The 16,154-nt window shown below is 39.1% G+C and overlaps 2 protein-coding genes and 1 long non-coding RNA gene across 3 annotated transcripts in view; 1 reads left to right on the top strand and 2 right to left on the bottom strand.

The window, feature by feature from the left end:
• nlgn3b (neuroligin 3b) overlaps positions 1 to 13,531 on the bottom strand; it is a 69,250-nt gene extending 55,719 nt beyond the window's left edge. Inside the window, exon 1 of the mRNA XM_020933543.2 lies at positions 13,352 to 13,531. The gene's annotated coding sequence lies outside the window, so the exon portion shown is untranslated. The remainder of the gene's footprint in view (positions 1 to 13,351) is intronic.
• The window catches only part of gria3a (glutamate receptor, ionotropic, AMPA 3a), a 73,040-nt gene that overhangs the window by 29,109 nt on the left and 27,777 nt on the right, over positions 1 to 16,154 (top strand). Inside the window, exon 5 of the mRNA XM_055148910.1 lies at positions 13,422 to 13,609. Within this exon, the coding sequence (XP_055004885.1) occupies positions 13,422 to 13,609 (188 nt within the window). The remainder of the gene's footprint in view (positions 1 to 13,421; positions 13,610 to 16,154) is intronic.
• The window catches only part of LOC129407522 (uncharacterized), a 27,381-nt gene continuing 26,901 nt past the window's right edge, over positions 15,675 to 16,154 (bottom strand). The window contains exon 5 of the long non-coding RNA XR_008631590.1: positions 15,675 to 15,791. This is a non-coding gene — a long non-coding RNA (uncharacterized LOC129407522). The remainder of the gene's footprint in view (positions 15,792 to 16,154) is intronic.

The raw sequence follows: 16,154 nt of genomic DNA, 5'->3' as shown, positions 1-16,154 counted from the left end.
CTAGTATATGAGCACATGGTAACATTAAACAAACTACAATTACTCTGTCTTGATTCTAAAAAAGAAAGTTGTTAATCCTTTTTGTAGTATTGAACTTGAAATTGAGTATCACATATTTCCTTGGTATAAAAACTGACTTTAAAATGTTCATGACAACACTATTGTGAACCACAATGCGGATGACCACATTGCATAAGAATATGATAATTCAAAATCCTATTTTTCATTAGGCTGTATATGATCACACTTTAATATCAAAACCCCTAAACCCCCATAGTCATTGTAAGTAGCCAGATGCATTTAAATTTATGTTACTAAATCTAAATTACGGCACTATGGGATTGAATGCAGTTGAGAAATGCAGTCAATATCTCCTTCCTTCCACCCAGTGACTCACTTACAGGTGCTGCTAGTGCTGTACAAGTCTGACGACGCTACAGTTTCTAATCCTCACCAATTGCTGTTTAGAAATCAGCCCTAATTGAACAATACAAAGACCAAAAAACAACATGCTTCTCCGCTGCACACATTTCATGGACCCTAACTCCACCGACATCACTGATCTGGGGTGGTTTATACACTACAGCAATATATTTGCAGTTTGAACATCAAGCTTAGTTTCATTCATAGCAATAGGTTAAATATAAACAGTATGAGATAAATAGAAGCATGACATAGGTCTTGTACTTTATCAACTACTAATACATCATTGGCTTTGTGTTTTGATAAATATAGAGCACAAAAAATATTTTCTACTTTAAACAAAGTCAAGAGTTTGTTTATTCATTTGAATGAAGACCTACTTTATATATATACATAATAGTAGTCTGACTAACAACATTACATTACACATTATTAATTTTATACCTTTGAAATATCATGCAACAATGATTTCTTTGCACATACTCTGCATAATGTTGCCACTGCCATCATCTCCATTTGGGTGTCATCCCTCCAAGAACTACATGCACTTTAAAATAGCAACTTGTGCCAGTATTGCTGCAATGAACAAAACAAGACTGTGACATTAATTAGCTAGTCGCTGTTTTTAAAATGTTTTGACATGAACACTACAAACTCTGGACTCAATTAGACAACTTTATAATACATTTGTATATACTGTAACTGTATTTTTATGGCAGGCCTCCATCCTACTTTTAATCAGGTTTAGACTTTGCAGATGTAGGTCTAGATTGCCTCTGCAGGTGAAGCGTCCTGCTGTGCATCTAAGGTATTTTTAAACTACAACAGAGCATTTCTAGGACAAGAGCACTCCCCTCCTCTTGTCCCAACTCATGTTAAATCTCCATTCCAGGTTGGTGTCATTTACTGAGGCACTCTACTTTAAAGCACAGACTCACACACACTCAATTTTGTCACATCTTCAGGCAGTTTAATTCACATCACTACTTACTGTAGTCATCTGTCACCAAGCAGCAAATATAAGTAAAGCATGCAGCAAGGAGTAACCCCCTAAGGCAATAATAGTTATTTATATACAGCACTTTTGTAGCGTGTTTAACCACTTTAGGGACTTTGTTATTGTAAAATTGTTTGGTACCTATGTGTCATTGATCTAGGTGTCAGAGCCAGATTTCACAAGCAGATAATTGGTTTGGTGGAAAAAAGTGGGAAATAGTTTGTGTTCTCTCCGGGGCATGGTGAAAAGTCTTCTAGAGCTCCCTGGTGTGGCCCTGTCACTGGCATGACTCTGGCCTGGCAGCTCACCATCTGTAGCCCTCTGCCATGTTCTTAGTTATGAGAAGGTAAACATTAGTGTAGGGCCGAGGCAACACTGTGCTCGTTTTGAATGGCCCTGCTTTGGTTTTGTGGCATTGCTCTCAAAGTTGTATTATTTGTTATGAGTTATGGAGTATAGAGTAAGTACAAAGTAGAGTGCAATTAGCAATAAGGTAATGATGTCCAATCCTTCAATATCACTAGGGTAAACTGTCAAGAGCAGTGGGCGACGTCAGTGCAGTACCCGGAGGCCCATCTCCAGATCCTGAGTTAGGCTTGGTCAGGACTACCTTGACTGGAGGATTTTGCAAAGGGTTTGGCCGATGTGTGTGTAGCAAAGTTATACTTTTGGCCCCTAACAAGAATGCTTGCCTCATGCGCACAAGGCTTTAATCAGAGCTGCAGAAGTCCGCCCAGTGTCAGTTCCATATCAGAGGCGCATTAACATGGAGCTGTCGATCCCTGGTGCACTTCTCACTGTAGTGGACTCGTTTTTCCTTTCATCACACACCATAAGAAGGATTTCTCTTCACTAATAGCCCCCAGGCACAGCTCACATCAAAACTTCAGATCAGAGTGATGGGGTTTGACTGTAATAGAAAGTAAAACGCCCAGAGACACCACTTATTGTAGCGGAGCATGAACTCTCATTTAATTCCAATGCGCGCCTCAGATTAGCAATGCTCCCCATCCAGAGCTGGCCTGACTTTCATGTCAGAAAAGCTCTGCCCAATAAATGCAATGCTCCCATTTAAACGTTTCTCATAATAGAGTTTTCATTAGAACCTGGTACAATGTTGATGCCTGTTGCACAAAGCCAGAACAGTGGGTTTGTCTCTGTTTTCTGCAGTGTCTCATTAAAAAGACAATTGTTTGATAAACAAATCTGAACTGAAAGCAGTTACCAAAGAAGGCACTTGGCTCTAAAAACACAGACCACTGCACAACAAGAAAAAAGCCTTCTCTACAAAGGCCATTAAAAAGGGCCCAGGCTGACTGCAGTGCAACCTCACCTATTTATCCAGGACAAGCTGCAGATGAAGTATCCTCATTAAACACTCTAATGGCCGCTGGCACAAAGGACTTCTTGAACTGAGAACATCTGGGCTTCAGCATCTGTCCACCCAGCTCAGGCACCCACTTATTTATGGGTAGGGCTACATACTAAAACAGTACCCAAAGTTAATTATCTGGGATATTTATCAAGTAATTCAGCTCAAATTGGGTATAACTTGCAGACTTTTATACTTGTACCACCTGTATAAAAAATGTTTATAACCAGAGCAGTAGGAATAGAATAAGAAATTGAGAGACAGAAAAGCAAGGTGAATATTGATTCAAATTCATGCCTCCTTGGTGAGATGTTAGTTGATACAAATCTTTCCAAAAAAATATTTTAGGCCTACATATTATGTTAAGGTAATATTAAATCTGAAATTATCAGTCAACCCCTAAGGAGGAATTTATACAGTACAGTAACTTTCTGCACCTACATGGTTCCATTTTCATGTAAACAAGCAGCAGGAGGACGTCCTCTTCGAGGTCAAGAAAGAGTCAGTTTTGTGGGGTGGCAACCCATCTCATAGTCATGTTGGATGCTTTTCTGTGTTTTATAGTAAAATAAATTCAACCAAAGTGAGAGAAAAAAAATAAAAAATAAAATTACATGTATATATATATATATATATATATATATATTATTTATTTTTTTTCTCAATGTTAAATACTTGATAAGATATTGGATCTGTAATATGCACAAACATGATATACATAACCACTGCTACTTTTTATAACTATCACAGTAATGAGTACCAATGCAGCCTATGCCGATGTCTGGATCTTACAAAGACACTTCAGTGATATCTTTAGTTTTCCTCCTCCTCTGTCTTTCTAATATCATTTACTGTACAGCACAAAGTGTAATATGAGCCTCAATGACTCTACAGTATCCTTCGGTTTCATAGACTTTGCATTATGCAGACTAGGCCCTAACATCATTTCACAGTCATCAAAAAGAAAGACACACCTAAGAGTGTCAAGTGCAGCTCCTCCTGCGTCCTGCTGCAGCTCTGACAAATGAGCCCAGCCTGAACATGCAGGCATTTGCATGGGTATGTAATCACTGTGCCCCGCTGCCCAGTGTCTGCTTGGTTTCGTCTCCACCAGGAAACCTCTGATTAATTGCACGCTGCTAAAGAGCTGCACTCAGCAGTCAGGCACGTGGCCTCATTAACGGAGTGGGATAAGAGACTGGAGGGAGATGGAGCGAGTCTGGCACAAAGCAGCTGTTCTCCTCCTTCTTGAAGATGGACACCTATCAATAAGGCCTTGACCTGGTCTGGCAGGTAAACTGTCCTCTTCTTTTGTCCTCACACAGACTGGGCCTGGAGTCTGCCATACGACCTCAGTTTTAAAAGGTCCTATGGTTCAGGGACTTATGTATGGTCCATGCAAGACAGCCTCCTCCAGACTCCTCACTATATCAGCCATGTTGTTTACGAGAGAAGAAGCTGAACTGAAGTGGTACCAGACAGGCCAGATTACTAGTTACCCCCTATGTTAGTGTCTTTGTTGCTCAAAAAAGATTAATCTCAGGTGTTCTTTGTCATTGTGCATGGACCAGATAAGATGTTTATTGAGTAGTCACAGTGTACAGGCAAAACATGGCACTATTGATCTTCCCATCCACACATGCAGAAGCAGGGTAGCTCAAAAACAACATCAAACTACCACATGCAGCACATCATGTAACTACTACATGTAAGGTCTCTCACTGTCCAACCACAAACAAGTAAGCTGAATAAGCTGAATGTGCCACTATCAGTGATTCATGGAAATAGCTGTTTCTATGAGAGAGAAAGAGAGAAATAACAAGATTAACTTGCCTCCCATTTTCTTAGAATCCAATGATGGAGCTTCTCATTCTTTTTAGGACCATGGACAGTTCCTCCAGTCTCTATTGACAACACTAGTAACTACGTGAGCCAAGCACATTTTAAATTTTAATTTTAAATACAAATGATATAATTAAATAAAAATCTGAGATAAATTTTTTTGTGAATTGTACAAAGTGGAGGAAAATTACCTCCTGCTATGAAGTCCAACTGGACAATAAAGACAAGCAGAGGAAAGTAGACTTACAGTTTTAGTATGAAATTTAAGCAGTTCCAAGACTTTTCAGTATTGACATAAACAAAGCAATAATCCATAAGTGGATACCTATTACTCGACAATCCATGTGAAAATGATGTATGATGTTCTCAAGTAACAAAAAACAAGAAATCAATAAAACCACATTAACTCTCAGGCTTGGTTTAAACTAAAATGTTTTGAAACCTTTTAATCCATAAAACATGGATGGATGGACAATGTGTGCCTTTGTATATAATTATACTGTATATTTATGATATTGTGCTTATTTTAATATGCTTAATAATAATAGTTTATGTGACTTACCATACACACAATTATTACATTCTACAATTAGACATTCTACCAATGGCAGCTAAACAAATAATAGTTTGATATACATATACTTATTTACAAATTATTATCACCTTTGGTCAGTGTTGGGAGTAACGCGTTATAAAAGTAACGAATTACAGTAATGCATTACTTTTTGCTGTAACGCAGTAATGTAAGGCATTACAGGGGAAAAAATAGTAATATTTTACTCGGTACAAATGTGAGTAACGCGCGTTACAGTGTTTTTTTTAACCTGGATTGAAGTGGTGGGTTTTTCTTCATACAAATTCGCTAAAATCACCTCGATATCAGCAGCGGTGAAACGCCGGAGATGCTCCTCGTAGACCTTCAGGTAACCGCGGGCGAAAGGACTGACAAAGAACTCCACGCTGTTTAGACCTGGGTCAGTTTTGGTTTAGACCTGGTTTAGACCTGGGTCAGTTTTGGTTTAGACCTGGTTTAGACCTGGGTCAGTTTTGGTTTAGACCTGGTTTAGACCTGGGTCAGTTTTGGTTTAGACCTGGTTTAGACCTGGGTCAGTTCTGGTTTAGACCTGGTTTAGACCTGGGTCAGTTCTGGTTTAGACCTGGTTTACACTCGTCCCTCCCTCTATCGCAGTTCACATTTCGCTGTGTCGCAGATTTTTTTTTTTTTTTTTTGTGTGCAATTTTGCATGCCCTTTTTTTTTACATTATATGAATGCGTATTGCGTCCCTCCCGCTGCGTCCTGACTGGCCAAGGGACTCCTGTCTCCTGTACAGTACAGAATGTGTTCAGCTGCCAAATTTAAATACATGTTCAGTCTCTAGCAGTGTGATTCTGAAGTGCTGTACGGTTGTAAGTTTTCTCCCCGACGAAAACCCACAACGTCGACGAAACGTTCTGCACCGACAAAGGCTCCTGCGCTCGCACCCAAAAGGCAGAGGAAGATGCAAACCATCACACAAAAAGTTGGACTTCTGGACACGCTGAAGGAAGGTAAAAGTTACGTGCTGTAACAGAGTCTTGCACCGGCTCGGGTCCCTGCAAATAGTTGCTGAAATCAGGGCCGCGAGCCCGAGCAGCAGGGTCCATAAAGAGCGATCGGGCAACAGCCGCTCTTACCTCCGTGAGGTGCGGAGCAGAGCCGCTCCTTTCTCCTGCGGTCACCTTCGAGCCCGTCCCTACAGTGAGTCCTGTTTTAGTCCTAGTTCAGTTCTAGTTTAGTCCTAGTTCACTTCTGGTTTAGTCCTGGTTCAGCTGTGGTTTAGTCCTGGTTTAGACCTGGTTTAGTCCTGGTTCAGTCCATATACAGCGCAAAAGTTATTTTGGTGAGAGTAACTTAAAGTAATGCAATAGTAATGTAATGCCTTACATTTTAAATGCAGTAATATTGTAATGTAACGAATTACTTTGAAATGACAGTAATAGGTAATAAATAACGCATTACAGTTTCAAAGTAACTTGCCCAACAGTGCCTTTGGTAGGCTAAGAAGATGGTCAGAAATATATGGTCAAACGAACAGCATGACAAATAAATACAGAGATAGACAGCAGAAGTCAGCAAAGTCCTGAATCACAAAACAGCCTGATGCTCTAAGGGGCCAGTCCTGTCACATCCACTGTCACAAAACACCAGCGTTTACTTGAACCAATCTCACTCGCCCACCCACTTCTATTTCTGCTTCATCTTCTTGTCATATCTAATCTGGCCTAACCTTTGCACCAGCAGAACAAGGAGGCAGGTAAAGAGATGCAGTTTTATATGACAGTGCCTCACATTTGAAACGTAAACAGCTATTTCAGGAAAATACAAGGCCATTACAAACTCGTCTTCCTGCATAATGAGAGAAACTGATGCGATGCTGGCTTCTGTTTATAGTCACAACATGTCACACAAACAATATGTTCTTGCACAATGTGAAATATGATTTACATAAATATATTCCAAATTTTATATTTTACAGTTCTATGGAAATACGATGACCAGTAATCAACAACATTAATTTGTGGTTGTAATATTTGCCTCCATGTACTGCAATAAGTCAGAGTACTCTTTATGCCAGACCGAAACCTGCATGAGTAGAAATGGCTGTGTCCACAATGGTAGTTGATGAAAAAAAAACAAACAAACATAAAAAGCAGTTTATTTGATGTAGCAACTGAGAAATTAGAAGGTAAATTGAAATGACATATTTACTGTGTACTGAGATATACAGTATTTGGAAGTTAATTCTGCATGTAACTGCTTCTGTCATATAACCCGGGTGTATTTTTCTGGCTAACCAGCGAAAGGCTTCTTAGAGGGTCAAAGCTGTTGTCTGAAAAGTGCATTGTCCAGTCTGTGGTCTTAGGCCCAGTTTTGGCTGCACCATCACAACACTGGGGTGTCTGAAGTTGTACTGTTAAAGAGGTCAGGATCTCCACAGAGACCTGCAGCACAGACTTACTCAGACTGAGCTGCATCACGTGACTCACTGAAGCCAGGTGCCAGTGCAGCCTCACTCACTCACTCTGGAACTCACTGACCCGCTTTCACATGTGCATTTTTTAAAGCTACAATATACAAAATATTCAAGAGTTAAATAAAGGCCTGTTTGTAACTTACTGCTCATTAATACTGTTGGAGCAGTACTGGATAAATTAAAAAGGAAGCAAGCCTGTGGGGGTTAGAAGGAAGAATAATAATAAGAGATTAGACATTTGATGAAAACCTACTGCTTCCTGCAATAATACTATCCCATGAGTAAGGTTCTTCAGGAAATATATCTCACATAACTGACTAACTTATTGTATCTTAAGTTAAAGACAAAAGGTGGGTGTCACTGTCAGAGAGAATAAATTTAACTCCACCTCCGTGTGTATTTTTGCATTTAAATTGCTGTGCTATATGAAACTGTGAGTGGCTAAGGCGAATCCATACAGTGCTGATCTCCCTGGCACTGATGTGTGGGCTATAAGCTCATATATATTCAAAAGAAGCCCACATCCAGGCCAACTCTTTGTGCTGTTTTATACTGAAGGCTTTAGGCATTTTTCTTGGATCAGTGTGGACAAAAGTACAAGCAGATTTTTCATCATTTTTGTCCAATTTGACCATCACTCAGGCTGGTTTTCCCACTGAGTTGTGTTCCTGAGACACAACAACAAAGAATAGAGATGATGAAAACCGTTCAATACTGGCACCATATAGACTGCAGCGAGAGGCAGTATCTCCAGTATTGTAGTCTAACTTTATAAATGAGACATATGTAAAACAAACAAAAACAGATCACGTGCAAAATACTCATCAAATTATATAGTGTTACGTATAAATTCAGCACAAAAGTAAAACACTCACTCATGCTTTACAAACAATGGATTAAATTAATTGTTAAATATCCAACACAGAAGGCCACAAGAATGACTTAAATGAAAAACTCAGATGAGTAATAAAGAATAAATAATAAGAAACATAGTCTAAGCATCTACATTTTTACACATGTCAAGTATCACACTAAGGACAAACTGACAGCTAAAGCTGTAGAACAAAGTGTGTACAACGACTTTGGAGAGGTCTTAAATCTGGAGTACCGCATCAACATGACTATGTAGTTATCCTTGAGAAGATATTGGGTCAGCGCTGCAAAGCCTTTTACACAGGAGATGAAATAGTATAAATTCTATATATAGCTGTGCTGATTCTTTTGAATATGTATTACTTTTCAGGACGCTGCTGAATAATTGACTGGTTAAAATGCCCTTGATGCTTGTCCTGCCTTCTGGCTGCAGTAAAACCCACCATCTGTTTACAAAGTCAAGAAACTCTGCCACAAGAGTGTGGCTCTTTATGCCCTGACTACTACATAATATTAACTCCAAACAGTCCCAGTATTTCACACCAGCTGAACAGATGACCATGCAAATGACAACATCCTGAATATCCAGCTTGGCACCAGGAGACGATCCAAAATAAAACTCTCAAGGAAATCATGTGTAAATCCCCAAATCCTTTTGTGTAAATAGCTGCTAACACATTTCAAATGTCTTGAATATCCCAGCTTACACTAAAGCGGGAGGAGAAGTGTCAGTTGGATCCTCCTATAGGGGCAGCTCTGGTTCTGGTACACATAAACATGTACACAGTGACAGGGACAGTGCCATCAGTCAGGACAGTAAAGAGGAAACTCTAAATTCCTTCACCTCTAAGCGTCTCCAAAAGGGCTAATGTGAAGCTCCCGGTAAGAGCCACTTGTCTTTAAAGGCCAAACCTGATCAGACTGCTGTCTGCTCCTCACTTCACTGTGAAGGTCAGCAGCAGGGGAACAGTTGGACCAGAGGGAGAGAGAGAGATGGGAGCGGAATACTTAAATACTTCGCTTCTCTGTCAGTGCTACAGCTCATAGGTACATTACTATGAGAGGGCTCAGGCTCTTAACATATTATCAGAAGATGAAGAGCAAAAACCTGAGATGTCTGAGGTTTTTTTGTTATTTCTTTAGAAAAACCAAGATCCTTAATAGCACATAAATATGTAACATTTATAATAAGTTGTTTTTCTTGTTTTTGGAGGGCAGTGCACAAAAATACAAAATCAGTAATATCATTAAGAACAATTAGTTATCAGATACACTAGGCACAATAATCTCAGTGTAAGGTACAACATATTGGCCCAGGACTGGCTGCATTTCTGGCAGTGGCACTATTGCTTAAAGTCTGCCTCCTGTTTTCTGGTTTCTTAATGGTCTCTAGTTGTTTTTCAATAACTACAACAACTAATATGAAATGTGTAAAATTAGTATTAATGTAGTTCATGCAATAAGGCATCAAATTGAGTCAAAACACCTTTCTAAGAGCTGCATTTACAGCATTAAATGTTCTGAGCAGTTGATCTTTAGCCACAGCTGTATTGTATACTCTAATAACCTGGAATTAGATTTTGCGGCTATTAAAGATTAATAGTTGTTTGTTTACTGCTTAGCACTGTGTAAAATGGATTTTACATGAGCAGCTCAACTGCGCTGTGTTTACTGTGAACAAATAGGACTTAAAAATGGGATGCTAGTTGAGCCGTAACGCTAAATGCAGACTGGTGTTTTGTTCGTCCCTATTGTACTCATCGCACACAACCCGTGAAAATACAGCTGGTGTAGAGACTGATGCACATTTCCATAAACATATCTCACACAGCCTTGTTCAGCAGCGAGAATAATATGCATTATTTTATAGGATCAGCAGTTTTATCACAGCAGCAGAAGAAAACCCAGCACAGCATTTGTTCAGCTCAGCTTAGTAAGAAACAGTGGGAGAAGCCTTCAGCCATTAGATGTGATCCACTACAGACACGCATATAATGAGCCTGTAGTCTCTGTGCTGGAGATAAGAGTGTTATGTGGTAACTGCTTCTTACTTTTCTCTAACTGTCACAAGTTTCTGCTTGATATGGTATTATTTTATCAGTGGTAATCTATCTTCTGACATTTTAACCATATCTACTGTACAAAAGCATTTCTGTTGGCCAGTTAGGGTTAGGGTGGGAAAAAAGCAGTGGGAAAAAGCAGCTTTGCACACTTGAACTGGTTATCACTAACAAAGTATTTTGGAATAACTTATGTTGAGAACTGTTTTGAGGGCGACATATAAACAGTTATTTTCTGTCTTCAAATAGAGACATTGATCACTACAGACTCGGTGGAAGTGACCTAATTTCCAACACTTAAAAATCTATTAACCTAATGTAATGATCCAAAACCTATGACCCAAAACCAATATCATCAGACCACGATCATTACTATATTGACTGGATGTCTCATAATTGAAATATGAACAATATTTTGGACTTGATAACTATGTAAATGCACAAGTATTTTTATGTTAACATTTGAGATGAAGAAACATAGCTATCATTCATTATAGATATTAGAGATATTATGCACTTATGTGTTCTATTGAGTAAAGTTGTATAGTTTATTTTTTGACAATATGGTTTATTTCAGGTTTACTGGGATTGTTCAGCTTTAGGGTTAGTGTGTCAGTGGCAGTGGTGTTTAGATTAACTCACAGTTATACATGCAGGAAAAATATAATTTTTTGGGCTCAGTTTAAATTAAAGTTGACATGCACAGAAACGGTTGGTTTATTTCCTCGAGTTAAGCAGATGTTTTGATGAACTGACTTATGAGACCATTACAGAGCTCAGCAGGAGGTGGACATTCCCGCAAGCAATATCACAGATCAGCCAGTCCACTGTCAGCGTGCTATGAGCCAGCTTAGACTTCCAAATACTACAATTCAAGCACTTCTGCCAAAACATTTTATTACTAGTGATTAAAATAGGATTATTGGTTGGCTTATGTGCTCTTGCACAAGAGGGCACAGTACATTCGAGGACAGAGGAAGAAATAGTGGAGGCTATTTAAATATTGCAGAGATTGTATGAGTCACAAGTGGAGCAAACTGGCCTTGCTTTCCTCTTTATAAAAAAGAATGGGGTTATTTGCTTGGCAATTGCTATAAATAGCTTTAGTTGAATACATGGACAAAATTGTTTGCATAATTGTTTTTTGCATCTTAACAAGTTCTGAAAATGTTGCAAATCGGATTCTTTATCTAATCTGGAAGACAATTTGAAACAAGATGGAGATGCGGGTGGTGTATATGACAATATAAAAATCTGCTATTCAGGCTATTACACTGTGTGATGTGTCAGTGTTTAGTGATTCAGAGTGAGTTCTTTGTTTAGTCACTTTGTTTAATACAACTCTATGCTCACACACACACACACATGCCCTCTACTTTTCTCCACCCACCCCTTGTATTGATCAGCTTCTATCAAGGTTTGCGTGACTGACCAACAAACTAACCAATCACAGAGAGGCATGACGCAGATAGTATTCGTTACCTCTTAAAAGACAAAAACAGATATTATATTGAAATCGTATCCTAGGTTTTAAGAATGAGAGAAAAAGAGAGAATATATGAACAAATTAGATTTTAAAAAATTTTATATTTGAAGTAGTACCGTGTTTAGTGACTAAAGTGTATTGCATTGGCGGTCTGCTTTCCTTTGAGCTCAGCACCTTCCTTTGAGACTCATTCTAAGCCATTCATCCCATGCCACAGAGAGCAGTGCAGTGAACACACCATTGTGCTCACTGGACCACTTTTATGGCATTCCCATTCACCTCCATTTGCCAGTCTCTGAGCTGCACGTTGCCTCTGACTGCGGTACCCAACCTGTGAGAAGGCTTTTTGTGCTATGTAAAATGTGCTGCTTTAAGATTGGAACTATTCTGAAATGCCTCACATTTGACACAGAATTTAAGTCGAATAAAACACTAAATCAACTTTTTTGTGACTAAACTGTGTACATGGAGTTTTAATGGCATTGTATACTCTTACTAGTTATGTTTTTTGCAATTTTAATGCAAGTAGTTTAATTTGCAGATTTAGATAGTTAAATTCTCAAAATCCCAAGAATTTTTTGTGGTGTAAAATGGTTTAAGGACTTTAAACAAAACATACACGCATTTTAAATGTTTATATTTTGTGTCTGGAAACAGATTTACTCAACTAAGTGTTGAGTCAAGTGATTACTGATTAATAAAAACATGTTGAATATATTCTGCGGTGCCCACACATCACACCTTCAGACAGTGGGTGATTTGAGGTCTCTGTGTGTCTCGTATTTGTTTGTTACCTGAAACACTTTTTTGTTTTGCTGCTGCTAGAGGCTTCTTAATATTACATTTAAAGTAGAGACATTAATCTATTTGACAACTTTGGCATATAAAACATACATTGCAGCATTGGGGTAATTTGAATGCAGATGAAAAGTTTAAATGCATTGACATCAAGAGCCAAGTGTTTGCATAAAACTATTCTGTAGTAGCTTCCAGTGAATGATGGCCAAATCTGGGGTGCTGTAGTACAACTGTTTACCTCATTATATGTCTAAATATTGCATGAATGTTTATTTTACAATGCATAATAACCTTCATGTACTGTTTTCCATCGCTGTTTAGTCATTAGTTCTACACTGTCTCTATACTGCCTGAAAACACTGTTGACTTTCTGTAAACATTGTGTGACTATTAATTCAGGGCACATCAAACACTGCAACACACAAACAGCCACTCTCTGTCTACATAACAGTGGACTTCATGCCTCAGTAATGTGATTGATTTACCTCCTGTTCTCAGATGCTGATTGTTCTTTGAAGCAGTTGTCTCATGTCCCCTCTCTACTCCTCCTCGTAGGTTTTGCCATCCTGCAGTCCATCATGGAGTCTGCTGTGGCCAATAACTGGCAGGTGACCGCACGCTCGGTGGGGAACATCGTGGACCCCACTGAGTACAGACGCATCATTGAGGAGATGGACCGAAGGCAAGAGAAGCGCTTCCTCATTGACTGTGAAGTGGACAGAATCAACTCCATCTTAGAGCAGGTATTTCACAAAGACAAGAGGTCAGACTGGGCAAGGACTGCAGAACAACACTGAATACTATGTACCATACTGCTCTCAAATTCAACCAGTTTAAAGGGGTACTATGTAACTTTTTGGTTGGGGATCCATCACCTGCTCCTTTCTATGGATTTGTCAGGAATCTGCCAGGAATACACCACAGGATGACATAAAACAGCTCTACCTTACATTTATTCAATTACAGGTGCTTTTATAGCTCAAAAATACCACATAAAACAGACATTCTGACTGTGAGTGGAGTTGCCTCTCCATAGATCTAACTTGTAACTTGGTCTGGTTTGGTCTCCATGAAGATAAAAAAGATTCAAAACCATACTGTGAAATATTCCAGACAATGCAATAACATTTCCATGGAGAAAAGCATTTGATGGACCGTCCACCAGAAAAGTTACACAATACACCTTTAATTTAAAAAGCAAGTAGGTTACACTATAATAATTATACTTGAATTTGAAGAAAGCATGAAAAAGTCATAATTAGCAAATACAATAATATTTTACTATGAATAATTTAGGCTTATTGACTACTTAATTTCAGGGGTTAAGAGATTTTATTAAGTAGCTACTTTTACAGCTAATACTATACAATACAGTCATTTACCTTTTCCTGCAACAAAAGACTGTCCCTCTGTATCTCTTGGAGCTCTCAAACAACATAGGGAAAGTACATTGAATTAGGTCTTGTTTGTTTTGTTTAGTGCGTGTCATCTGAGGTCACCTGGGCTTCATTCACTCAGAGAAATTAAACAGCCTCCTCTTTCCTGTTTCCTTGGTGATGTGTTTGCCGCTGAAGCTGCAAGATTGAATATTTAAGAAGTGACTGTTTCTTTTATTGCACGTCAGAGATTCAGATTTTCAGGCATCTCAATAAAATTCAAGATAGACACTACTTTATATCCTCAATGGAAAAATGATTTGTCACTTGGCATAGAGTGAATAGGTGAATCCATCAGACTGAACAGAACAAGACACTGCACTGTATGTAATTTCGCTGAGCTGTAACAGTCGGAAACACTTGATCCTTAGAAATTCTATAGTTTGCAAAATAATACTGTATAATACTGCATGTCCTTTGATATCAAATTAACTTCACTGCAGTAAAACTAATATTTATTTTTGTCAGTTAAAACAGTCACTCTCTGCTGTGTGACTGGGACTCACTGAATAAACAGGGGCTTTAAGATTGATCTCAAATTTTATGGAATTACTGGAATTACAATTGCTCAATGATGGAAAGTCCAAAATATATTCAGAATTAAATAACATCTTTTGAGTTTCATTTTCTCCAAAAAACTCCAAAGTCTGTTCATGAAATCATTATCCTCCGGTAGTGTGTGAGTGTATGTTAATTCAGCCACAATTGACCCATCCGTTGCGAGCATATTTTAACCTTGTGTTCCTGTGCCTGAGACTTGTGTGTAAAAGCATCTGCCCTCTGCGTAATGAGCACCATTATGAGTGTCCTTATGAGTTTCATCCTGACCTTCACGCCTGCTCTGTCTTCATCTGCTCTGATGTACAGGGGAATATTTTTTGGTGGCAGCAGTAGTCGCCTTGACCATTTCTAATAATTACTGGCTCAGCTTTTTCACACCCTTCACTTAGATGCCACCAGTTTTCTAAATGTTCTTAGATTTTCATCCTTATTAAATTTAAGTTATCCAATCACATAATGGCGGTCAGTTGGTGCTGGGACGATAATCTCTTTAGTTTAATGTGAGTGGTGGCCTTCCAGCATTTGTCACATGGACCAGAGTCTGCTCAGAAGCTCCAGAGGGAAGAGACATGGTGGAGTCCCAAAGGAGGCAGATTCCTGTATGAGCGGTGACACCAACACTTGCTTTAATGTAATATCAGCTCCCGGTGTAAGTAGGACACACTGTCCCATAACAGCACAACAATGAGCCTGCTAAAAATAGCCTACCCTCCTAGCCTCAGGGAAGATCTTTCACAAAGGCAGCAAATAAAAGTGAGATCAGGCAGGCATCAAAAAGCACCCATCCTGTTTCATCTGATTCTTCACTCACCAAGGGTCACCTTTGTCCCAGTTCCAAGCATGGATAAATGCAAAGAATGGAGTCGAGCATGGCATCCACTCCAGTGTCAAAATCCATAGATGAATTACTGTGCAGGAGGACAACTTGCTATAAGAAAGAAAAGAAGGTTCATTCACTCTTAATCAAACATTTAACAAATCTATTAAAATTGCATTTCCTTTTTAACGCTGCCTTCTCCCACGCACGTCATCATTAATTAGCAGAACAGCTTTTGTCACCAGCTCAGTTTGATTTGTTAATAATGTGTCTTTTTGGGCCCTCTGCTTCCCTTCAGGCTCAGGAGGCATCAGGCGGCTCATCCCTCACTGTAAAGCAAAGACGCACACAAACACCCATAAGGCTTCTTGTGGATAATAGAAATAAAGTGGATTAGTTATTGCTGCCGGAGGACCAGTCTTAGGCCTGTGCCCAGTGACAGACAGACGGAGTGACTGGGCTGGTGGGAATACA

Source organism: Boleophthalmus pectinirostris, unplaced genomic scaffold (assembly GCF_026225935.1).
Source record: "Boleophthalmus pectinirostris isolate CB_2022bp ecotype Guang Dong unplaced genomic scaffold, ASM2622593v1 HiC_scaffold_12, whole genome shotgun sequence".
NCBI classification, from domain to species: Eukaryota; Metazoa; Chordata; class Actinopteri; order Gobiiformes; family Gobiidae; genus Boleophthalmus; species Boleophthalmus pectinirostris.
Note: the sequence above shows the minus strand (reverse complement) of the source record. Positions and strands in the feature narration are given on the sequence as shown.